The sequence below is a fragment of the Chrysemys picta genome, chromosome 4 (genome assembly GCF_011386835.1).
Source record: "Chrysemys picta bellii isolate R12L10 chromosome 4, ASM1138683v2, whole genome shotgun sequence".
NCBI lineage: Eukaryota > Metazoa > Chordata > Testudines > Emydidae > Chrysemys > Chrysemys picta.
Genome location: NC_088794.1, coordinates 146,198,634 through 146,219,515, shown reverse-complemented (window position 1 = coordinate 146,219,515; position 20,882 = coordinate 146,198,634). Strand labels below are relative to the sequence as shown.

At 43.4% G+C, this 20,882-nt stretch overlaps 1 protein-coding gene across 1 annotated transcript; it reads left to right on the top strand.

Moving 5' to 3' along the window:
• Nucleotides 1–4,431: 4,431 nt before the first annotated feature.
• Nucleotides 4,432–18,966, top strand: MAPK1IP1L (mitogen-activated protein kinase 1 interacting protein 1 like). Its single transcript, XM_005295492.4, has 4 exons — nucleotides 4,432–4,571; nucleotides 14,100–14,127; nucleotides 14,682–15,395; nucleotides 16,198–18,966. Exons 2-4 carry the CDS (start codon nucleotides 14,104–14,106, stop codon nucleotides 16,207–16,209), a joined length of 750 nt encoding a protein of 249 aa, XP_005295549.1. The 5' UTR covers nucleotides 4,432–4,571; nucleotides 14,100–14,103; the 3' UTR covers nucleotides 16,210–18,966.
• Nucleotides 18,967–20,882: the final 1,916 nt, after the last annotated feature.

Below are 20,882 nucleotides of genomic sequence, written 5' to 3'. Positions count from 1 at the left end.
AGACAGTATTTGGTCCTGCCATCCGGGCAGGGGACTGGATTTGATGACCTCTCGAGGTCCCTTCCAGTCCTAGAATCTATGAATCTATATTTTAGAATGAACAAATAATATTGACTGGTAGATCCAGCATGGGACTGGAAGTCAGGACGCCTGAATTTTGTAGCTGGCTCTTACACACAGTTGTGTGGCCTTGGGCAAATCACAACCAAGGCTACATTTTCCAGCCTTCATGTCTTTTGCACCTGCAACATATGCATTTGCACACATACACAAAATATGCCCTCACACAAAGAAATGGAAGACTGTATGTGCAAATAGGTATCTTTGGTAAAAATGCACAACCCTTTCTGTTTCCTGGGGGAAGAAGGAGGGCAATACGTACCAGATCTCTCTCTCTTCACGCTTGCAGTATTATTGATGTACTGGATCTAGGGCAGTGGTTCTCCACCTTTCCAGACTACTGTACCCCTTTCAGGAGTCTGATTTGTCTTGCATACCCCAAGTTTTACCTCACTTAAAAACTACGTGCTTACAATATTGGATATCAAAATACAAAAGGGTCACAGCTCACTATTACTGAAAAATTGCTTCCTTTCTCATTTGTCTATATGAAATTTTAGTTTATACTGACTTCACTAGTGCTTGTTATATAGCCTGTTGTAAAACTAGGCAAATGTCTAGATGAAGTGATGTACTACCGGAAGACCTCTGTGTACCCCCAGGGATATGCATACCCCTGCTTGAGAACCACTGATCTAGGGCAGCTTTAGGTCAACATTTAAGGTGATACATTGTAACCTTCATTAGCTGCACATATGCTCTTTAATTAAGATTCCTGGCTACCAGGTTATTCAGTACAGCGTTCGCTAGACAGTCTGAGCAGCTACCATGCTTGGACACCTTAATCTGGAGTATGCTACTAAATGAACCATTGCGAATGGCATTTTGTTGGCAAGAGGGTACATTTTACTATTATATTATTTCCTCATTTTTCCAACTTGGTCAGGGCCGTTCTGGTACAATCATCAGTGGTGATGACACTGGCCAGACAATCTAAAAAGCCAAAGATAAAATTACAGTAGTAAAGAATTGCTGAAGCCGGCCTAAATGATCCATTGTATTTCATTAAATGCCGAGTGAGCGGATTAGCAGAGATACTATTAAATCATCATTTACCTCATAAAAGGATTGGGACTGTAGTTAATATATTTTGGCTTAGGCAATAATAATTTATGTAAATAAATTGCATCAGCAAAGCTATTACATTCTCATGCCTATTTCAGCTATGGTAACATTTGGGGCCTCTCCTTGGTCCCATTGAAGAGAGTGGTACTTTTGTAAGTGATGTCAAAGGGGAGCAGGAGCAAGACCTTGGAAAGTGATAAAAGAGGTACATTTATGACAACAGTCAAATGCATAGAATGAGGGGCCCAATTCTTCAGACATGCGTGTACTCACATGAATACATTTCACTGAATTCAATGGGACTACTCAGATACAAAAATGTTTGCAGGATCGTTACTACAGTTTGGAGTGTCAGGCAGGAGAATGTCCCAAAATCCTACCTAAATATATCACCAATGCTTGGATATAATTTTAAATAACACATTGGAGGGTTTATGCTCATTAAGACTCAATAGCTAGGGCTACATGTGCTAGGTACAATATATGGAGCTCATAGACAGATTCATAGATTCCAAGGCCAAAAAGGCCCATTATGATCATCATCTAACCTGGCCTCCCGGATAACACAAGCCATAGAACTTCCCAAAAATAATAGAACTTTTTGAAAAACATCTAATAGTGATTGAAAAATTGTCAGTGATGGAGAATCTACCATGACTCTTGGTCAATTGTTCCAATGGTTAATTACTCTCACTGTTCAAAATTTAAACCTTTTTTCCAGTCTGAATTTGTCTAGCTTCAATCATTGGATCGTGTTAGACCTTTCCCTGCTGGACTGAAGAACCCATTATTAAATATTTAATCCCCATGTAGGTATTTATAGACTGTGATCAAGTCACCCCTTAACCTTCTCCTTGCTAAGATAAATAGATTGAGCTCCTTGAGTCCTAGATAGATCGCTAGACAGGCTGACAGATAAATGACACCTACCCCCTTTGTAATAGAGTAAGAGTTTTGGATGGATGGTGCTATATAAGTGCAAAGTGATGTTTATATATTTATTATTTATATATATAAATTTATATTGTTGCTACAGCTGCTTGACACTTTTCTGATAAAAAAATTTGTAAATAAAAATTAGGGTTTCATAAAAAATGAAGATCTACAAGATCTTCACCAAGCATTCTCAAAACTACGATACCTGCACGAGGAAATAAAGAAACAAATCAACAGAGCCAGAAGTGTACCCAGAAGCCTCCTGCTGCAAGACAAGCCCAAGAAAGAAACCAACAGAACTCCACTGGCCATCACCTACAGTCCTCAGTTTAAACCTCTCCAACGCATCATCAGTGATCTACAACCCATCCTGGACAATGATCCCTCACTTTCACAGACCTTGGGAGGCAGGCCAGTCCTCGCCCACAGACAGCCCGTCAACCTTAAGCATATTCTCACCAGCCACCATGCACCGCACCATAACAACTCTAACTCAGGAACCAACCCATGCAACAAACCTCGATGCCAACTCTGCCCACATATCTACATCAGCAACACCATCATAGGCAAGGCCGGCTCTAGCTTTTTTGCTGCCCCAAGCAGCAAAAAAAAGCGCCGCCCCCGAGCCCCCCCCCGCCGAGCGCCGCGCCGCCCCCCCCCCCCCCGCGCCGAGTGCCGCTGGAACCCCCCCCGAGCGCCGAGCCCCGCGCCGCCCCCCCCCCAGCGCCGCGCCGCCGGAGCCCGCCCCCGCCCCCTGCCAAGCGCCGCCGGAACCCCCCCCTCCAGCGCCGCGCCCACGCCGCACCCCCACCAAGCGCTGCGCGCCGGAACCCCCCCCCCCGCCGAGCGCCGCCAGAGCCCGCCCCCGCCCCCCCGCCGAGCGCAGCTGGAACCCCCCTCCAGCACCGCGCCCGCGCCGCCCCCCTCGCTGAGCCCCGCGCAACCGGAGCCCGCCCCCCCCAGCGCCGCGCCGCCGGAGCGCCCCCCCCCCGCGGAATGTCGCGCCGCGCTCCCCCCGCCGCCCCTTACCAGGTGCCGCCCCAAGCATGTGCTTGGGTGCCTGGAGCCGGCCCTGATCACAGGGCCTAACCAGATCAGCCACAACATCACCGGCTCATTCACCTGCACATCCACCAATGTTATATATGCCATCATGTGCCAGCAATGCCCCTCTGCTATGTACATCAGCCAAACTGGACAGTCCCTACGTAAAAGGATAAATGTCAGATATCAGGAATGGCAATATACAAAAACCTGTAGGAGAACACTTCAACCTCCCTGGCCACACAATAGCAGATGTAAAGGTAGCCATCCTGCAGCAAAACAACTTCAGGACCAGACTTCAAAGAGAAACTGCTGAGCTCCAGTTCATTTGCAAATTTGACACCATCAGATCAGGATTAAACAAAGACTGTGAATGGCTATCCAACTACAGAAGCAGTTTCTCCTCCCTTGGTGTTCACACCTCAACTGCTAGCAGAGCACCTCACCCTTCCTGATTGAACTAACCTCGTTATCGCCATACTGATTTATACCTGCATATCTATACCTGCCTGTGGAAATTTCCATTATATGCGTCTGACGAAGTGGGTATTCACCCACGAAAAGCTTATGCTCCAATACATCTGTTAGTCAATAAGGTGCCACAGGACTCGTTGTTGCTTCATAAAAAATGAAGCTTTTATGAAAAAAATATTTTTGACCAAATATTCAGGGTTTCTTCAAATAGCTAATCCCCCCACCCCATTATATTCTTCTTGTACTAAGCAAATCCCCAGCATTTGGGGGTTTAAGTCAGAATTTTTCAGTTCTGATTACTGGTGGTAGGGCTGTGTTTGTTCTCCTTCCCCGAGAGCTGCTGTTTCATTGTTTGTTTCATATCATATATGCAAGTGTCATGTGACTTATTCTTTCACATTAGGCTGTTGCTATTCTATTTGGGTTTTTCTTGGCTTCTTGCCAGGAGTTATTTCCATGATCAGCCTCACTGGTCAGTGCGCTATTGTTATTTGCTAATGGCCCAAGCATGGGATTCTCTCACCTTCTTCATTGCCATGAACGGCTCTGCCCCTCACAGCTGCACCTCTCTCGCCTTCCACTAGGGGCCGCTGTGGCGCCCTCAAAAATCGGCAGCGGAGCAGGGAGGGAAGGAGGGAGCCTAGACAGGGGAGGAGGCTGGAAGGTGTCACGTGATCCATCTCGCGCCGGGAAAGGCCGCTCGGGCTTCGGGCCGCGGGTGGAGGCTTTTATCACGTGACCCGTCTTTGAGGCGAGGGGGCGGGGTCCGATCGCTCCTCTGTCGGGAAGGGGCGGGGCTAGCGGACGCGACCTTCCTGTCGGGGGGAAGAGACGCACTTCCGCTTCCGCGTGCGAGGCTGGGTCGCGGTGCTGCTGTTGGGCCGGCTTCCTCCCTGCTGCCCTCGGTCTGCGGCGAGCGGTGCCCTTCGCAGGTAGGGCTGGGGGCGCCTGGGGGTGCCGGGGCGGGGCGGGCTGAGGGGCCTGGAAGGCGGGTGGGCTCGGGGGCCCGAGGTGGGAAAGGGGGCGGGGGCCGGCTGAGGAGCTGGGGGCGCCGGGGCGGGCCGGGCTGAGGGGCCTGGGAGGCAGGTGGGCTCAGGGGCCCGAGGCGGGAAAGGGGGCGGGGGGTGCCGGGGCGGGCCGGGCTGAGGGGCCTGGAAGGCAGGTGGGCTCGGGGGCCCGAGGCGGGAAAGGGGGCGGGGGCCGGCTGAGGAGCTGGGGGCGGGGGCTGTCTGAGGGGCCTGGAAGGCAGGTGGGCTCGGGGGCCCGAGGCAGGGGAGGCTCTGGCCCAGCCGGGGTAGCCTCCCTAGGGCTTGTTCTCACAGATCCTAGCCGTGGTCTCTGTGGGTCTGATCCTCTGGGCTGGGGTCAGGCCTCTGGTTCCCTCCAGCGCCCCGCGGGTGGGTGGGGGGGGGAGGGTTGTGCCTGGGGATGGGGAGCAGAATCTGGTTTCTCCGCCCTGCATGAGGTGATCCGGGGATTTATTTTTAACGCGGTGGAAGGGTTTGTTTGCTTATATTGGAAGCCGCTGCTAAGCCCTTGCAGGGTGTGGGTGTGGATGTGTCATGCGAACAGTGTAGCCGAGTGTTCCAAGGTTCCTCTGTGACTCTTGCTTAGGGGATAAGCCACACTACAGTCCCGTACACTGGAGGTTGCTGACCTAGTTATTGCCTCCTGCTAGGTGCAATTTATCGCACTAAAAGGAGGTGCCTCAAAGTACAAACACCATCTGCAACCTACCCAGAGTCATCCATCAAAGCTGCTATTTGTGCGCACAGCAAAGTGTCATTAAACGAATGCCACCCTTGGGATGACAAGAAATATTGCACAAAGGAATTCAGTTAATGCGGCAGCATGCTGTATTACATCAGGGGGCATTTTGGTAACCAGTTGGTTTGTTGCTTAGTAGCTGATCATAAAAATAGCATTTATACTAATTAGTGCTGTATTCTTACACCACATGTAAAAAGCAAAGAGGTTCAGTCTAAACTTTGTTCAGCTATATATAGTGTAATAGTACAAAAAATACTGTGTGTTTGGAGTGTCTGTTTAAAAAAGCACCCATTAAGCTTATAAATGCTTATTAAAATGTATATAAACTCGGGCACAAGGACACCTCATTGAAGAAAGCCTTTGGCGAGCCTATTTCCTTTCAGTATGACTTTAGTTCAGATCATGTGAGATGTAATACTTAAACTTTTGTAAGCTGTTTGAGTTAGTATCACATGACATTCTGACTTTAGAATTAATGTGCAATATTATGTACAAGTTAAATACATTAATTGGCTAATTCACAGACTTGAAGATTCCCCACTGACGAATTTGAGCATAGATTAGTGGGTTTCTGCTGGGTTGGGACTAAGCCTGGCACAGCAACATTTCCATCAATGAACTGGAAGTGTCACTGATCAAATTTGCAGATTGGCAGAGTGGTAAATAAGGAGCACTGAGTACTCATACAGTGTGATTTGTGTCATTTGGCAGCCTCGGCCTGTTCAAACAAGATGGGTTTCTGTACATCTGTATGCGGAGATGTGCATCTAGGAATAAGGAATGTAGGCCATACCTGTAGAATAGGGGGTCTGAAGTCTGGAAAGCTATGACTTTAAAAAGGATTTAAGGTGTCTTAGTGGACAAGCATCTGTATATGAGCTCCCAGTGCAGTGGTGTGGCAATATGGAGGTGATTTTACCTCTGTATACATAGTCATCCTATTCCATGTGTTAATCCCATCAAATGCGGACAGAACTTCAAATCCTCTTCCTCCAAATTCTCTGATGCTGTAATTAAGGCTACGAATCTCTCACGGAAGTCACAGATTCCATGACTTTCCATGATCTCCATCACTTCTGCAGTGGCTGGCCCGGGGGCTGCATGAGCAGCTCGGGCAGCCACACCGGCCACTGCTGGCTGGGGCAGTCTCAGGCCACCGCACCTCGGGGGAGGTGTCCACCGCACCTAGGGTGGGGGGACGCCAGCAGTAGCAGGAGTTTGCGTGTGGAAGGGGGCTCTGGGCTGAGGCAGTGGGTTGGGTTAGGGTGTGGTGAGGGCTCTGGTCAGCGCTTACCTGGGGGGACTCCTGGAAGCAGCGACATGTCCCTCTCTCAGCTCCTAGGCGGAGGTGTGGCCGGGCAGCTCTGCACACTGCCTCTGCCCACAGGCACCACCCCCACAGCTCCCATTGGCTGCAGTTCCCAGACACGTCACTGCTTTCAGAGGGTTGGGTAGGGACCCTGCCAACGCACCTCTTCCCCCACCCCACACACACCTCCCCAGCACCCAAGTTTTAGTTAGGGGCATATAGTAAAAGTCATGGACAGGCAACAAAAATGATTAGGAGTATAGAACGGCTTCCATATGAGGAGAGATTAATAAGACTGGGACTTTTCAACTTGGAAAAGAGGTGACTAAGGGGGGATATGATAGAGGTCTATAAAATCATGAGTGATATAGAGAAAGTAAATAAGAAAGTGTTATTTACTCCTTCTCATAACACAAGAACAAGGGGTCACCAAATGAAATTAGTAGGTAGCAGGTTTAAAAACAAACACAAGAAAGTATTTTTTCATGCAACGCATTGTCAACCTCTGGAACTCCTTGCCTGAGGTGTTGTGAAGGCCAGTTCTATAACGGGGTTCAAAAGGGAGATAGGTCCATCAATGGCTATCTTCCATTAATCTATTAGCCAGGATGGGCAGAAATGGTGTCCCTAGCCACTGTTTTCCAGAAGCTGGGATTGGGTGACAGGGCATGGATCACTTGATGATAACCTGTTCTGTTCATTCCCTTTGGGGCACCTGCCATTGGCCACTGTCAGAGGACAGGATACTGGGCTGGATGGACCTTTGGTCTGGCCCAGTATGTTCTTATGAATTTTCATTTACTGCCTGTGACCTGTCCATGACTTTTACTAAAAAAAAAACCCATGACTAAAATATTGCCTTAGCCATAATCCTGTCACACCACATGCTAACCTGTCTTTGTTTATGCCTTCCCACCACTTTTTGGTTTGGCTTCTCTCTTTTTCCTTTACTCTTTATCTGTTGGACTCTCTTAACCACATAGTTATCAGGACTGTGCTTCACATGACCAAACCATATTTTTTTCATGTATGGGTATTATTTCAAGTGCATCTCCAACATTCATGTTCTTCACATGGCCTTTCCTGCTTACACCACTTATTCACCTCAACATTTCCTTTTCTGTGGGACAGATCACTTGCTCATGTTTCTTCTTTGTTGTCTAACACTCAGGCTTGACCTACACTAGAAAATTAGGTCGATTTTAGCTATGTCAGTCCAGTGTGGAAAAATCCACACCCCTGAGCGGCATCGTTAAGATGACCTAAGTTCCTATGTACAGACCACTAGGTTGGCAGAAGAATTCTTCCGTTGACCTGGCTACCGCGCCTCAGGAGGTGGATTATCTACGCCAACCCTCCTGTCGGTGTAGGTGTTATCTACACTGTTGCATTTTAGGTGTAGAAAAGCCCTCAGTACCATATACTAAAACTGGATAGACCACTGTTTTATAGATATTTACCTTTTAATCTTCTTGTCACATACTACAGCACTTTTCTCTCTCTTTTTCTCTCTGAGCCAGGCATTTATTAGCTGAGCTCTAATTTCACCATTTTTCCTGATTCTGAAACCCATATACTCGAAACATTGCATTTTCAGTAATGTCTGCCCATCTAGTTTCAAGGATAATTCTTCAGTGTTCATATTATTGAAAAGCAACAGAGGGTCCTGTGGCACCTTTGAGACTAACAGTCTTCTGTTAGTCTCAAAGGTGCCACAGGACCCTCTGTTGCTTTTTACAGATTCAGACTAACACGGCTACCCCTCTGATACATATTATTGAAGTTATATACCATATACTTTCTTTCCTCTGTTTATTTTGAGCCCATCTCTCTTCAACACATCTCTCAATTTATCAGTATCCTCTTCTAGACTTTCTGCAAACAACTTGCACCAAAGTTCTGTATATTTCTTGTGAGGTATCCAGGGTGAGCATAAACAAGAAAGGGCTCAGTGGTGGAATACAGTGTACACTTCTGGTATCCATATCTTAAAGGTATGTTGAAAAATAAGAGAGGGTGCAGACAAGAGCCACAAATTATTTCAGGGTCGGAGAAAATGCCTTACAATGAGAGACTTAAACAGTTCTATCTGTTTAGATGATTGAAAAGAAGATTAAAAGGTGACTTGACTAGAGTGTAAATACCTTCAAGGGGAGAAAATATCAGGTACTACAGTGTTCTTTAATCTAGTGGAGAAAGGCATAACAAGAGCCAATGGCTGGAAGCTGAAGCCAGAAATACCAAGAGGAAGTGATGGATTCTCCATCTCTAGATGTTTTTAAATCCAGAATGGATGTACTTCTGGAGAATATGCTTAAGCCCTACCCAAGTTACTAGGGTCAGTACAGAGGTAACAGTGAAAATGAATGGCTTGTGATGTACAGTTCAGACTTTATCGAATGGTCCGTTCTGTCCTTAAACCCTCTGAATCTGAGAATAGAAGCTATGTAATGCTAAGAGAAAGTGAAAGAATAAAAATGTGGTGAGGCAACAAACAGAAATCCCAGCAGGAAGGAAAAGAGTGGGGTAGGAATATGAAAAAAAGCTTTAAGAAACTTACATGCCCAAATAGTTCAGTCTTCTACGGGAAACACTCTTATTTTGATTTTTAAGGTGAAGTAAACTTGGCTCTTGAGTTGTAAATAATTGATACCAAGGGCCATGTGTGTTTATGGCAATTGCCCTGCCATTCCTTATGCCTGTCCTGGAAATAGCTGTTAGTTAGTTCCAGATAATATTTAAAAATCCTACAAAGCCCTTTTTCCTGTTCAAGCCCAGTTGTGGTGGCACAAGGACAGAGATTATCAAATCTCAGTAGCTAGTTAATGACCTAATTATTTGCACATCTCCTCCACATGTATTTATAGTCCTATAGTGAAGAATGATTGTGCGGGTCAGACTGAATGATCTATTTGGTGTGGAGAGGGACTGGAAAAAGTGGCAGGGCTTCTCATAAAGCATGAAGTATAGAAAAAGAATGGCTAATAGATCACCAGCACTTAATGTTAGGGTTAACTGAGTAGTGTTTGGGGTGGGGGGGGGAGAGCGCGAGTGAGTAGCAGGAGGGTTGGATATGATTTTAAAAGTCAGTGTAAATGTATGTGACTTCAGGAGTATGTAGTCCAGTTGTTGGGTCTGCTGTGGAATTGGAGGCTGCTGGAATGTTATGCCCCATTTCATCTCTGGATCGGAATAGTGGAGTATCTAGCAGGCCCTCTTCTTATCCTAGATGCTGGGGGAAGAGGGAGGTGGTTGGCATCTAGAATCAGAATCTTTTCACAGACCATTCTAGCAGCTCCATCTCCCTTCCCCTGATTCACCCTGTTGTGGCTGTATATGTAGGTGGAGGCTGCTGAGGCTTGGTGTCTCAAAGCTGCTGGATCTGTTGGAGCAGGGCATGGAGCTGGCATGGAGGGTGTTTCCAGAGGCAGGGGTCTTTATAAGACAGAATTTCCTTTGTCTTGCCACAAATGGAGGGAAGCGTGACTTGGGTTTGATTTCTTTCTTTCAGTTCTGTAATCATCCCCACTCCCTGCCAAACTCTTAAACTAGATAACGCCTTTCTCCCTTATACCCAAAAAGAATCATTGGAAATAGAAGAACAGGAGTACTTGTGGCACCTTAGAGACTAACAAATTTATTAGAGCATAAGCTTTCGTGGACTACAGCCCACTTCTTCGGATGCTGTAGTGGGCTGTAGTCCACGAAAGCTTATGCTCTAATAAATTTGTTAGTCTCTAAGGTGCCACAAGTACTCCTGTTCTTCTTTTTGCGGATACAGACTAACACGGCTGCTACTCTGAAACCTGTCATTGGAAATAGAGTACTTCATCTTCCAAATTCTTGTGCAAAAACCATGTCCGTTAAATTAATTGGCTTCATTTTTGTCTCTGTAAGTGATAGCACTTGTGTAATGGTTTTCTAGGAAACGTATAGCAAAATAGCTGGTTTCAACAGGAAAATGAGATTCCATATACTGTTAACCACCCCCTTTTCATAAAATGAAGTCAGCATCTCATTTGCTGCGAACCCATGCAATTATGAGCCCATGGCTAGCAGTGACTTTAAAGTGGAATTATTGGATGTTGCTGAATAAAAATACTTTCCACTTCTGAGTCTAACTAGCTGTAGAGACTAGGTGGGTGAGGTAATATCTTTTATTGAACCAGCTTCTGTTGGTGAGAGACCAGCTCTTGAGCCACACAGCTCTTCTTCAGGCATATGAAAGGTACTCAGAGTATCACAGCTAAACACAAGGTGGAAAAGATTGTTTAGCATAAATAGTTAACATGTATTCTAAGGGACCATTCAAGGTAGAGTGGTCTCTCACCAACAGAAGTTGGTCCAATAAAAGATATTACTTCACCCACCTTGTCTCTCTAATATCCTGGAACCAACATGGCTACAGCTCCACTGCATCTAACTAGTTGTAGGCATATATGAAGAGTATCAAGGGAAAAGATGTCAAATGAAGCATTTACAAATTGATCTGGCATATTGAGACTTTAATTGAAGCATAATGACCATACTGGGTCTGACGAATGGTCCATCTATTCCAGTATCCTGTCTGACAGTGGCCAGTGCCAAATGCTTCAGAAGGAATGAACAGAACAGGCAAATTTAGATTGATCCAGCCCCAGCCTCTGACAGCTGGAGGCTTATGGACATGTGGTTGCATCCCTGACCATCTTGCTAATAGCCATTGATGGACCTATCCTCCACAAACTTATTTAATTCTTTTTTGAACCCAGTTTTATACTCTTGGCCTTTCCAAAATTCCATGGCAACAAGTTCCAGAGGTTGACTGTGCACTCCACGAAGAAGTACTTCCTTTTGTTTGTTTTAACCCTGCTGTCTATTTCATTGGGTGACCTCTTGTGTTTATATAAATGGGTAATACTTCCCTATTCACTTTCTCAGACTATTCATGATTATCTAGACCTCTGTCACATCCCTCCTTTTTCATCTCTTCTAAGATGAACAGTTCCAGTCTTTGTAATCTCTCCTCAGATGGAAGATACTCCATACCTCAAACATTTGTGTTGCCCTTCTCTTTACTCCGGTTCTAATATTTCTTTTTTAAGATGCAGCAGCCAGAACTGTACAGAACTGTATTCAAGATGTGGGCGTACCATGAATTTATATAGTGGCACTATATTTTCCGTTTTATTTATCCTAGTGGTTCCTAATATTAGCATTTTTGATTGCCACTGCACGTTGAGCAGATGTTTTCAGAGAGCTGTCCACAATGACTCAAAGACCTTTCTTGAGTGGTAACAGCTAATTTAGACCCCATTATTTGGTATGTATAGTTGGGATTATGTTTTTCAATGTGCATTACTTTGCACTTATCAACATTGAATTTCATCTGCCATTTTGTTGCCCAGTCACGCAATTTAGTGAGATCCCTTTGTAACACTTCCCAGTCAGCTTTGGACTTAACTATCTTGAGTAAGTTTGTGCTGTCTGCACATTTTGCCACCTCACTGTTCACCTTCTTTTTCAGATCATTTATGAATATGTGGAACAGCACAGGTCCCGATACAGATCTTTGGGGGATCTGTATTTTCACTGCGTTGAACAACTTGAATGGAATATTAATTTAAATATAATTTCTAAAACATTTTAGTGAAAAACTACATAAAATATAATTAATTCACCTTAATGTATCTAATATGTTTTAAGGGTTTACTTTTAGAGCTCTGGAAAGGGGAGGGGTATACTGGTATGGCAAGTCTACACTAAAAATATAACCACGATAGGGGATACTAGATATAAAATGATTGTCCTCTGAGCTGGCACCAGATACATGCATGGGATTAGCCCATTTATGCACAGAACATTTAAATTTTACTTGATGTCTACTAGTTTGAGGGTTAGGCCTACTTGCCAAAGTAAAAATTATTGTTAAAACCTCACATCAGGCTATGTCCTTTGTAATTTAATGGAATAAAACAATTGTGCATTGTTTTTAACGGCAACATTGTCAGTCACCACAGAAAAACGTTCATTGACTATATTTGACTAATTTTACAGATATTTAGCTTGTATTTTTCAAAGTGTTTGTTTGGTCAAATAGTGCAAAACATGTTGAATGTACCATTTGATAAATATATTTGATGAACACGGTTCAGCCATCCCTATTTATATTGGTTTTGCTTTTTGTTATTCTTTCCCTTTCCGGATTCATTGCCCATTGTCTTTTTTTCTATAATAAATCATGAGTATCTATTCCTGAGCTGGCTTTGTGGTCTGTTTCTTCTCTTCCCATTGTTTTGTATTCTAGCTCCTGTCCTAGAAAAGCTTTACTCTTTCCCTACTTTCCTCACAAATCTCTTCAGGCCAGAATAGATGATAAAATGCTGCCCTCTGGCCTTAAGGTCTGTCCATCAGTCTCTCCAGCTCACTCCTGCCCACCTCATGCCTATCTATGCACCATAGGCCTTAGAAGTTAATTGGAGATCTAATAGCCTGAAGATTAAATCTACTAGCCAGAGATTGATACGAAGGCCAGGTCTGCATTACAGACTTTTGCACCTCCACTTCTTTATGCCTCCCTCTAGCCTTCCGGCCACAGTGATGAAGGGCCATCTGCCACCCATTCTATCCCTCAAGATTTCTGGTTGCTACAAAGTATCTCCACTACTCTGCACCTCCTTTGTTTGTGGGCATCCTCAATGAGTAGCTCAAGGGCCAACCTTTGCCAACCCTCAATTTGCCCAAGCAGCAGAGTGAAACCGGTTTGATTCAGCTCACTGCTGCCCATGCTGTTCCAAATAGGAGCAGTAAAAACTGACAAGATGTCAGTTTTCATCCTGCTGCAGTTTGGGAAGGTTCTGAGCAGCAGTAGACAATGGAATGGTTTGTCTTTAGATTCACTAAGACAGCATCTGTTTAGTCAGTTCACATTTTGAAGGTTGTCTTCACAAATTTAATGCTACTTAAAATGAGCGTTTAGATTCTGCAGAAACTGAGGGCAGTTGCCTGGGGCAGCTTCCAACTTGCCTTAAGCACATGCAATTCTTAAGTTCTGGTTATATGGTCCAATTACAGGATAGGTAGGTCCCATCTATCATGTTATGACTGGTTCCCTGATGTGCTGGAACTGCAATGTAGACAGAGGCCCTACTAAAACTGACTCTTCTCCCATGAGAGAACTACCTTAGTCCGCTCTGGCAACAGATCGATATCTGTTCAGCTCTGAATCCTGAAAACAAAGCCGTGGTTGGGGAAACACTGACATCTAGTAGAGTAGAACTGCTGTGTGCACTGAACCTAGACAAATAGGCAGGGATTAGCTTCCTTACAAGCTCCTGCCTGAAACACTGTGAGAATTGCTTTCAACTAACTTCATTTTTATTTCTTTATTTCTTTATTTCAGTAAAATGTCTGGAGCTGATGACTTTTCGGTAAGTAATCACATTTTTTTCTTAATCGCTTGGCCAAGCAACTTCATTCTGAATTCCAGACAGTTATTTAAGAAAAAATGGGGAGGTGATTCTTTTGGTGCTGCAGTTGTGGTATTAGCTGTGGAGTGAGTAGATCAATTCAGAGGGCTAAATGTATAATAAACTGTCAGATGGTCTCCTTGGGATTTTCAGGTCTGAGATTAGTATTGCAATGTAATTCCAACATGATGCCTTCAAGGTAGTTATGTAGAAGATGCTTAATGACCCTTCTCTCTGGGTTTGCACTGAAAAGGTTGCTTATTGTCACATATGGTATCTCTCCTTTTGTCTTCAGTTTTATAGCTATAGCATGTCAGAATACCTCTTAACTTCTATTCTAAAGTGAAGCTGTTCTGAAGAGAGAAGCTATATGAAATTAAGCACAACCATGTAGGAGCTAATATAGCTTTACCTAACGATATTGTCCATTATTTATAAATGTAATGGATTGCCATGCACAGTTAGTGATTACAATAGTAGGCAGTTTGCAGTCTCACTGGTGCTCTATTTTCTAGTTGGCAGATGCTTTACCGGATCATTCCCCTGCTAAAACCTCCAAAGTGAGCAATACAAAATCTGGTCAACAAACTGGTCAGCCAACACAAGGCTGGCCAGCTTCCAATCCTTGGAACACCCCAAGTGCTCCACCTACGGGGCCATCTGGATTGCCACCAAATACAACAGCCTCCAGTGTGCCATTTGGACCTCCCCCAACAGGAATGTATCCTTCAATGCCACCTGGACCGCCTGCTCCATTTCCACCTCCTCCTACTGGACCCTCTTGCCCTCCTCCTGGTGGTCCATATCCACCCCCATCTGTGCCAGGTCCTGTCCCACCAGGGCAATATCCTCCACCAAATATGCCCTTTCCAGAGCTTCCAAGACCATACGGTGGTCCAACAGAGCCAGCTGCACCTCCTGCTCCTGTTGGGCCATGGGGATCTATGCCTTCTGGAGCATGGGGAGCAACAATGGGAGGGCAATATCCTGCACCTAGTATGCCATATCCACCCCCTGGGCCATATGCCACTCCTACCCAGACACCCGGGGCTGCACCTACAGTACCGTGGGGTACTGTCCCACCTGGAACATGGGGACCTTCACCACCGGGTCCATTTCCTCCACCCACGGGATCATATCCAGCTCCAGGACTATATCCTACACCCCCTAATCCTTTTCAAGTGCCATCTGGTCCTGCTGGTACTCCATCAATGCCTGGTGGTCACCATGTGAGTATTTAAATTGTACTGTGTTGAACAGTTCCAAAATTCATCACACACAAGTGCTGATGTTGGGCAGTGGAAAGACCACTTAATAAAATGGTATGGACTGTTAGAACTGCTATGTATTTTTTCCAGTCAACAGTTTAATGAGAAATTAGCTGCCTAGTGGAGTTAAAAAGTATGGGAATGCTCAGTTTAGGCAGTTAACTCAGATTTGAAATACTATTAAGCCTGAGAACTATGACAATAGTCTTTAGGGTTGTATTTTATTGGCCTGCCAAAAATACTTCCATTTTAGACATCACTTTGATGTGTTTTCTAAGCATGAACATGCAGCTAGGACCCCTTGCTTAAATGAGAGAATGGAAAGAATTATTTGTATAGGGACTAGAATCAAAGGCCATGTCCACGCTAGCACTTTTGTGGGAAAAACTTATGTCAATCAGGTGTGTGTGTGGGGGGGAAACACCCCCTGACTGACATAAGTTTCATTGACATAAGCACTGGTGTGGACAGTGCTATGTTGGCAGGAGATGCTCTCCCACTGACATAGACTTACTTCCGCTCGTTGGGGTGGTTTAATTATGCTAACTGGAGAGCTCTCTCCCGTTGGTCTCTAGTGTAGCCATAGCCTTAGATTGTAGAACTACCGGTAAAAAACAAAACAAACCACTATAGTAACAATTGACTTGTACACTTAAATTTGTCCTTGCCTTTAATTGAGACATTTGCTTAGTGCTGATTTGAGGATGTATTGTCTTGCTAAAGCCATAAATTGACCTTGAATTTCATTTTTTAATTTTTACAGCCTTACCGTTGAATTCATGCTGGGCAACAAAGTACTGTAGCTTTCCACCTTCATCCACTATTTACAGAGATTTTAAAAAAATTTGTTTCAGTAACTTTTGGAATTGTGAAGAGCAGTCACCTCTTGTACGTACTTCTGAGGTATGAAGGAGTAATCTGCATACATTTTAACTTGCTCATATGCTGGCATCTTTTGGTTTATTAAAGTGAATTAGGATGAGCAGACAGTCAAGTCCGGTGGTTCTTACTCAAGGCAGAGCTTCCTTTGGGGGAAAAAGGAATTGCCAAGTGAGTAAGGATTACAGGATCAGGCCTAAAGTCTTACTAAAAAGTTAAGCATTCACTGACATTTAATGTTTAAGTTTTGATACCAGACTTGTGGGGGTCACTAAATGGATGGATGGTCATATTTTGTCTATTTTCTGGTTATTCCAAGATATCAGTAAAAACAACATATTTTGAGATTTCTTTGTGAAATCTCTTAATATTTTAAACATGCTACAGTAATTCAGCATACTAAAGAGAAATGGAGCATGTGAATTTGAAGGTGTTCTCAGCATTTATATAAATATACACTCAAGCAGAATTTCTCTCAGATTCTGGGACTACAGCGGAGCGGTCATAGGCCAAAGTACTTAGTCTAACTTGTATGCACACCTGTTCACATTCGCAAACAGGCATTTATGTGCAAATCAAGTAGCTGGATCTGCAGTTCAGTTAATTTAAATTCACAAATGTGAAGTTTGTGCATGAAAATGAGGGCATAATTTTGCCAGCCCAAAATTAGCAGTGGTCACTAGAAGTTTGGCTTGTTCTCTACATGAAGATAAACTGATCCCACTGGGAGATAATCCTGTCTCTTAACTTGGGGTTCTATCCATCTGAAACTTGGCTTTGCTGCCAAGCGGTGTAAACTCTGCAGAACTTTTATTCAGCATCCTTGGAAATTAAGCCTGAGTTTAAATTCAAGTAGTCCCGTGGCAAAAAGCTGCTTTTGGCCTTCCACATAGTCCTATCGCCTAGATAGAGCCTTAGAATCCATCTCCCTTCTGCCATAGTTTGAAAATGAGCCAGTCTTATGTCAGAGCTCCATTGAACATAGTAATTGGGTAGTCCCTTTGTTCATACCTAAATGTACGTTGTACCTTGCTGAATGATGTGATCTGATTTGGTTTTAATTGAATGACTAGAATTCTGTGTAGCTGCCTTTCATCGGAAGGGTCACTGCTATCAATTTCATTCTCCTGACTGAGAATCTTTATGGAATTATCATACTGGTAGTTTTGCATTACCAAGACACATTCTTCACTGAGACTTGGGCTTTTTTTAATTCATTATGGTACTTTGATTACCTAGACTTTCTGTGACCATGCAGAAGTTATTTTATCTCAACCTGGGAAATCTTAATTTAGCCTCTGTTGGTGGAATTAAAAAACTGAATTAGTAATACTGACGGATTAGTAATACATCGGCTCATTAGGAAATCCCTTTTCGTAGTGGAACTGTGAAATCAAGTTACCTTTCTCTTCTCTCTTACTATGGACTTCTGCATGCACAGAGTAGTGGACTTTTAAAAATAAACTGACTGGCCTGGTAGTGATGTTGAATACATAACCATAGTCTCTATGGCAGTTGCAAGAACCCTGAAATAAATTTTACAGAATAGTGCAGTCTGTGAAGGAGCTGTGGCCACTCTTGCATCTTGACATGAGGTCTAATAAATAGCCAAGGTAGGTGTGTTTTGTACTAGGAAGACAATAGTGAAACTGAACACAACCAATTAAGATTTGTCCCTAACGTTCAACATAAATCCTAGTATCTCTGAACACTGGAAATCAGAACCAGAAGAAATCTTTTTAAATCGGATATTTCATAAATGTAGTGTAGACTACTATTCCCATAGAATATAGACTTCAAAAATTCATTGTTGAATTGACTTAAATTTCTCCAAGACTGATACAACTTCTACACGTGATTATAGCAAACATGCTTTGTTGCATCTGCTCAAGTGCATTCGACATGTGCGGCCTTAGTCTGTAAATTGATCTAAGGAAAACATAAATTATTTAAATGAATTGATCCTATAGTCACAATGTGGGTTGAACGTGCACTGGGTCTGGATCTGTTTGCAGGGGGAAGGGGCCAGATGTAGAAAATACAAAGTTAACATATCAAATTATTTTTAAATGGGGTTTTCCAAAAGTAAATAAAATAAATGTCTGGTTTCTTCCTGGAATGGGCAGGATTTATTACTGGAAAGGTTAGGCTAAAATTCAGATACACATGGGACACTTTTTCAATGCATATTCATATTTCTTGAAGTCAAGAAAACTGTTTCATATCCCCTTTGTTTTGTGAGCAAGGATCCTTGCATAGCAGTGATAGGGTTTATCTGTTAATGTATTGTGTAAAAACTCAAGTTGTCACTATATGCTGTGTAGTAACTTTATCACATGTAATGTCAAGTGTGAGCAACTTCTGGCCTGAAGCTTTTGCAATGGAATTTGTACATTTCTATGCATCATTTAAGTTAAATTGCTGAGAAGTTTGTTTTGACTTGTGCTTTGAGATTGGCCTACTGCATTTGTTTACAATATGAAATATAAGCAATCACATCTTTAAAGTATAGACTATCACCTGCTGCTGTATTTTCTTTAGATGAGACAAATATTGCTGTATGATAGTGAAAAGCTATAAAAACAGGATTTGATATTTTTTTGAAAATGCTGTCACTTTTGTATAAGATTAGACATTAAACGTATTTTCAAGACTGATGTTTTTCTGTCTTTCAATTCCTGCTTTTACCCACTTTTGCCACACTTCAAAGCACAAATTTCATATTGATTCTGAATAGCAAAAACAGGACTTCCCTGAGTGAAGAAAGTAAGGAAAAGCTGAATATAAATTTGGAATTGTTTGGCCTCTAAAAAGGCTGCTTGTGACCCTTGGATGCAGGATATACAGAAAACATGGATGTAACACTGCAGTGCTGTCTGTAGCACCTCTTATGTGGAGCCTGTTTTTAAAAACTGTCTTGCTAGCTAGTGGAAATTGGACATCGTGGATGTGATTTGTTCAGGATTCTATAGTCCTTTGGCCTTATCTATATTGGGGGAGGTACCATTTTATAAACTGTACACCTTTTCTCCTAGTCTAGACAAGGTCTATGCATATGTACTCCTTGTATACCACGTGTGCCTTCCAGGGAAAATACATACTGAGCTGACCAGTGCCTGAAAGGTCATGCTCCCACCAAATGACTGGAGGATAGCTAATGTGACGCCAATTTTTAAAAAGGGCTCCAGAGGTGATCCCGGCAATTACAGGCTGGTAAGCCTCACTTCAGTACCATGCAAACTGTTTGAAACTATAGTAAAGAACAAAATTGTCAGACAGAGATGAACATAATTTGTTGGGGAAGAATCAACATGGTTTTTGTAAAGGAAAATCATGCCTCACTAATATGCTAGAATTCTTTGAGGGGGTAAACAAGCATGTGAACAAGGAGGATCCAGTGGATATAGTGTACTTAGATTTTCAGAAAGCCTTGGACAAGGTCCCTCACCAAAGGCTCTTAAGCAGAGTAAGCTGTCATGGGATAAGAGGGAAGGTCCTCTCATGGATTGATAACTGGTTAAAAGATAGGAAACAAGGGATGGGAATAAATGGTCAGTTTTCAGAGTGGAGAGAGGTAAATAGTGGTGTCCCACAAGGGTCTATACTGGGACCAGTCCTATTCAACATATTCATAAATCATCTGGAAAAAGGGGTAAACATTGAGGTGGCAAAATTTGAAGATGATACAAAACTACTCAAGATCATTAAGTTCCAGCCAGACTGCAAAGAGCTACAAAAGGGTCTCTCACAACTGGGTGACTGCGCAACAAAATGGCAGATTAAATTCAGTGTTGATAAATGCAAAGTAATGCACCTTGAAAAACATAATCCCAACCATACATATAAAATGTTGGGGTCTAAATTAGCTGTCACCACTCAAAAAATCTTGGAGTCATTGTGGAGAATTCTCTGAAAACATCTACTCAATGTACAGCAGCAGTCAAAAGAAGAAACAATGTTGGGAGTCATTAAGAAAGGGATAGAGAATAGACAGAAAATATTATATTGCCTCTATCTAAAGCCATGATACGCCTACATCTTGAATACTGTGTGCAGATGTGGTTGCCGCACCTCAAAAAGATGTATTGGAATTGGAAAAGGTTCGGAAAAGGGCAACAAAAATGATTAGGGGTATGAAACGGCTGCCATATGAGGAAAGATTAATAAGACTAGGATTTTTCAGCTTGGAAAAGAGACGACTAAGGGGATGTGATAGAGATCTTATAAAATCATGACTGGTGTGGAGAAAGTAAATACAGAAGTGTTATTTACTCATAACACAAGAACGAGGGGTCACCAAATGAAATTAATAGGGAGCAGGTTTAAAACAAACACAAGGAAGTATTTCTTCACACAATGCACAGTCAACGTGTGGAACTCTTGGCCTTCACAACATCATCTGGCAAAGATTATAACAGGGTTCAAAAAAGAACTAGATAAATTCATGGAGGATATATCAATGGCTATTAGCCAGGATGAACAGGGATGGTGGCCCTAGCCTCTGTTTACCAGAAGCTGGGAATGGGTGATACGGGATGGATCACTTCATGATTACCTGTTCTGTTCATT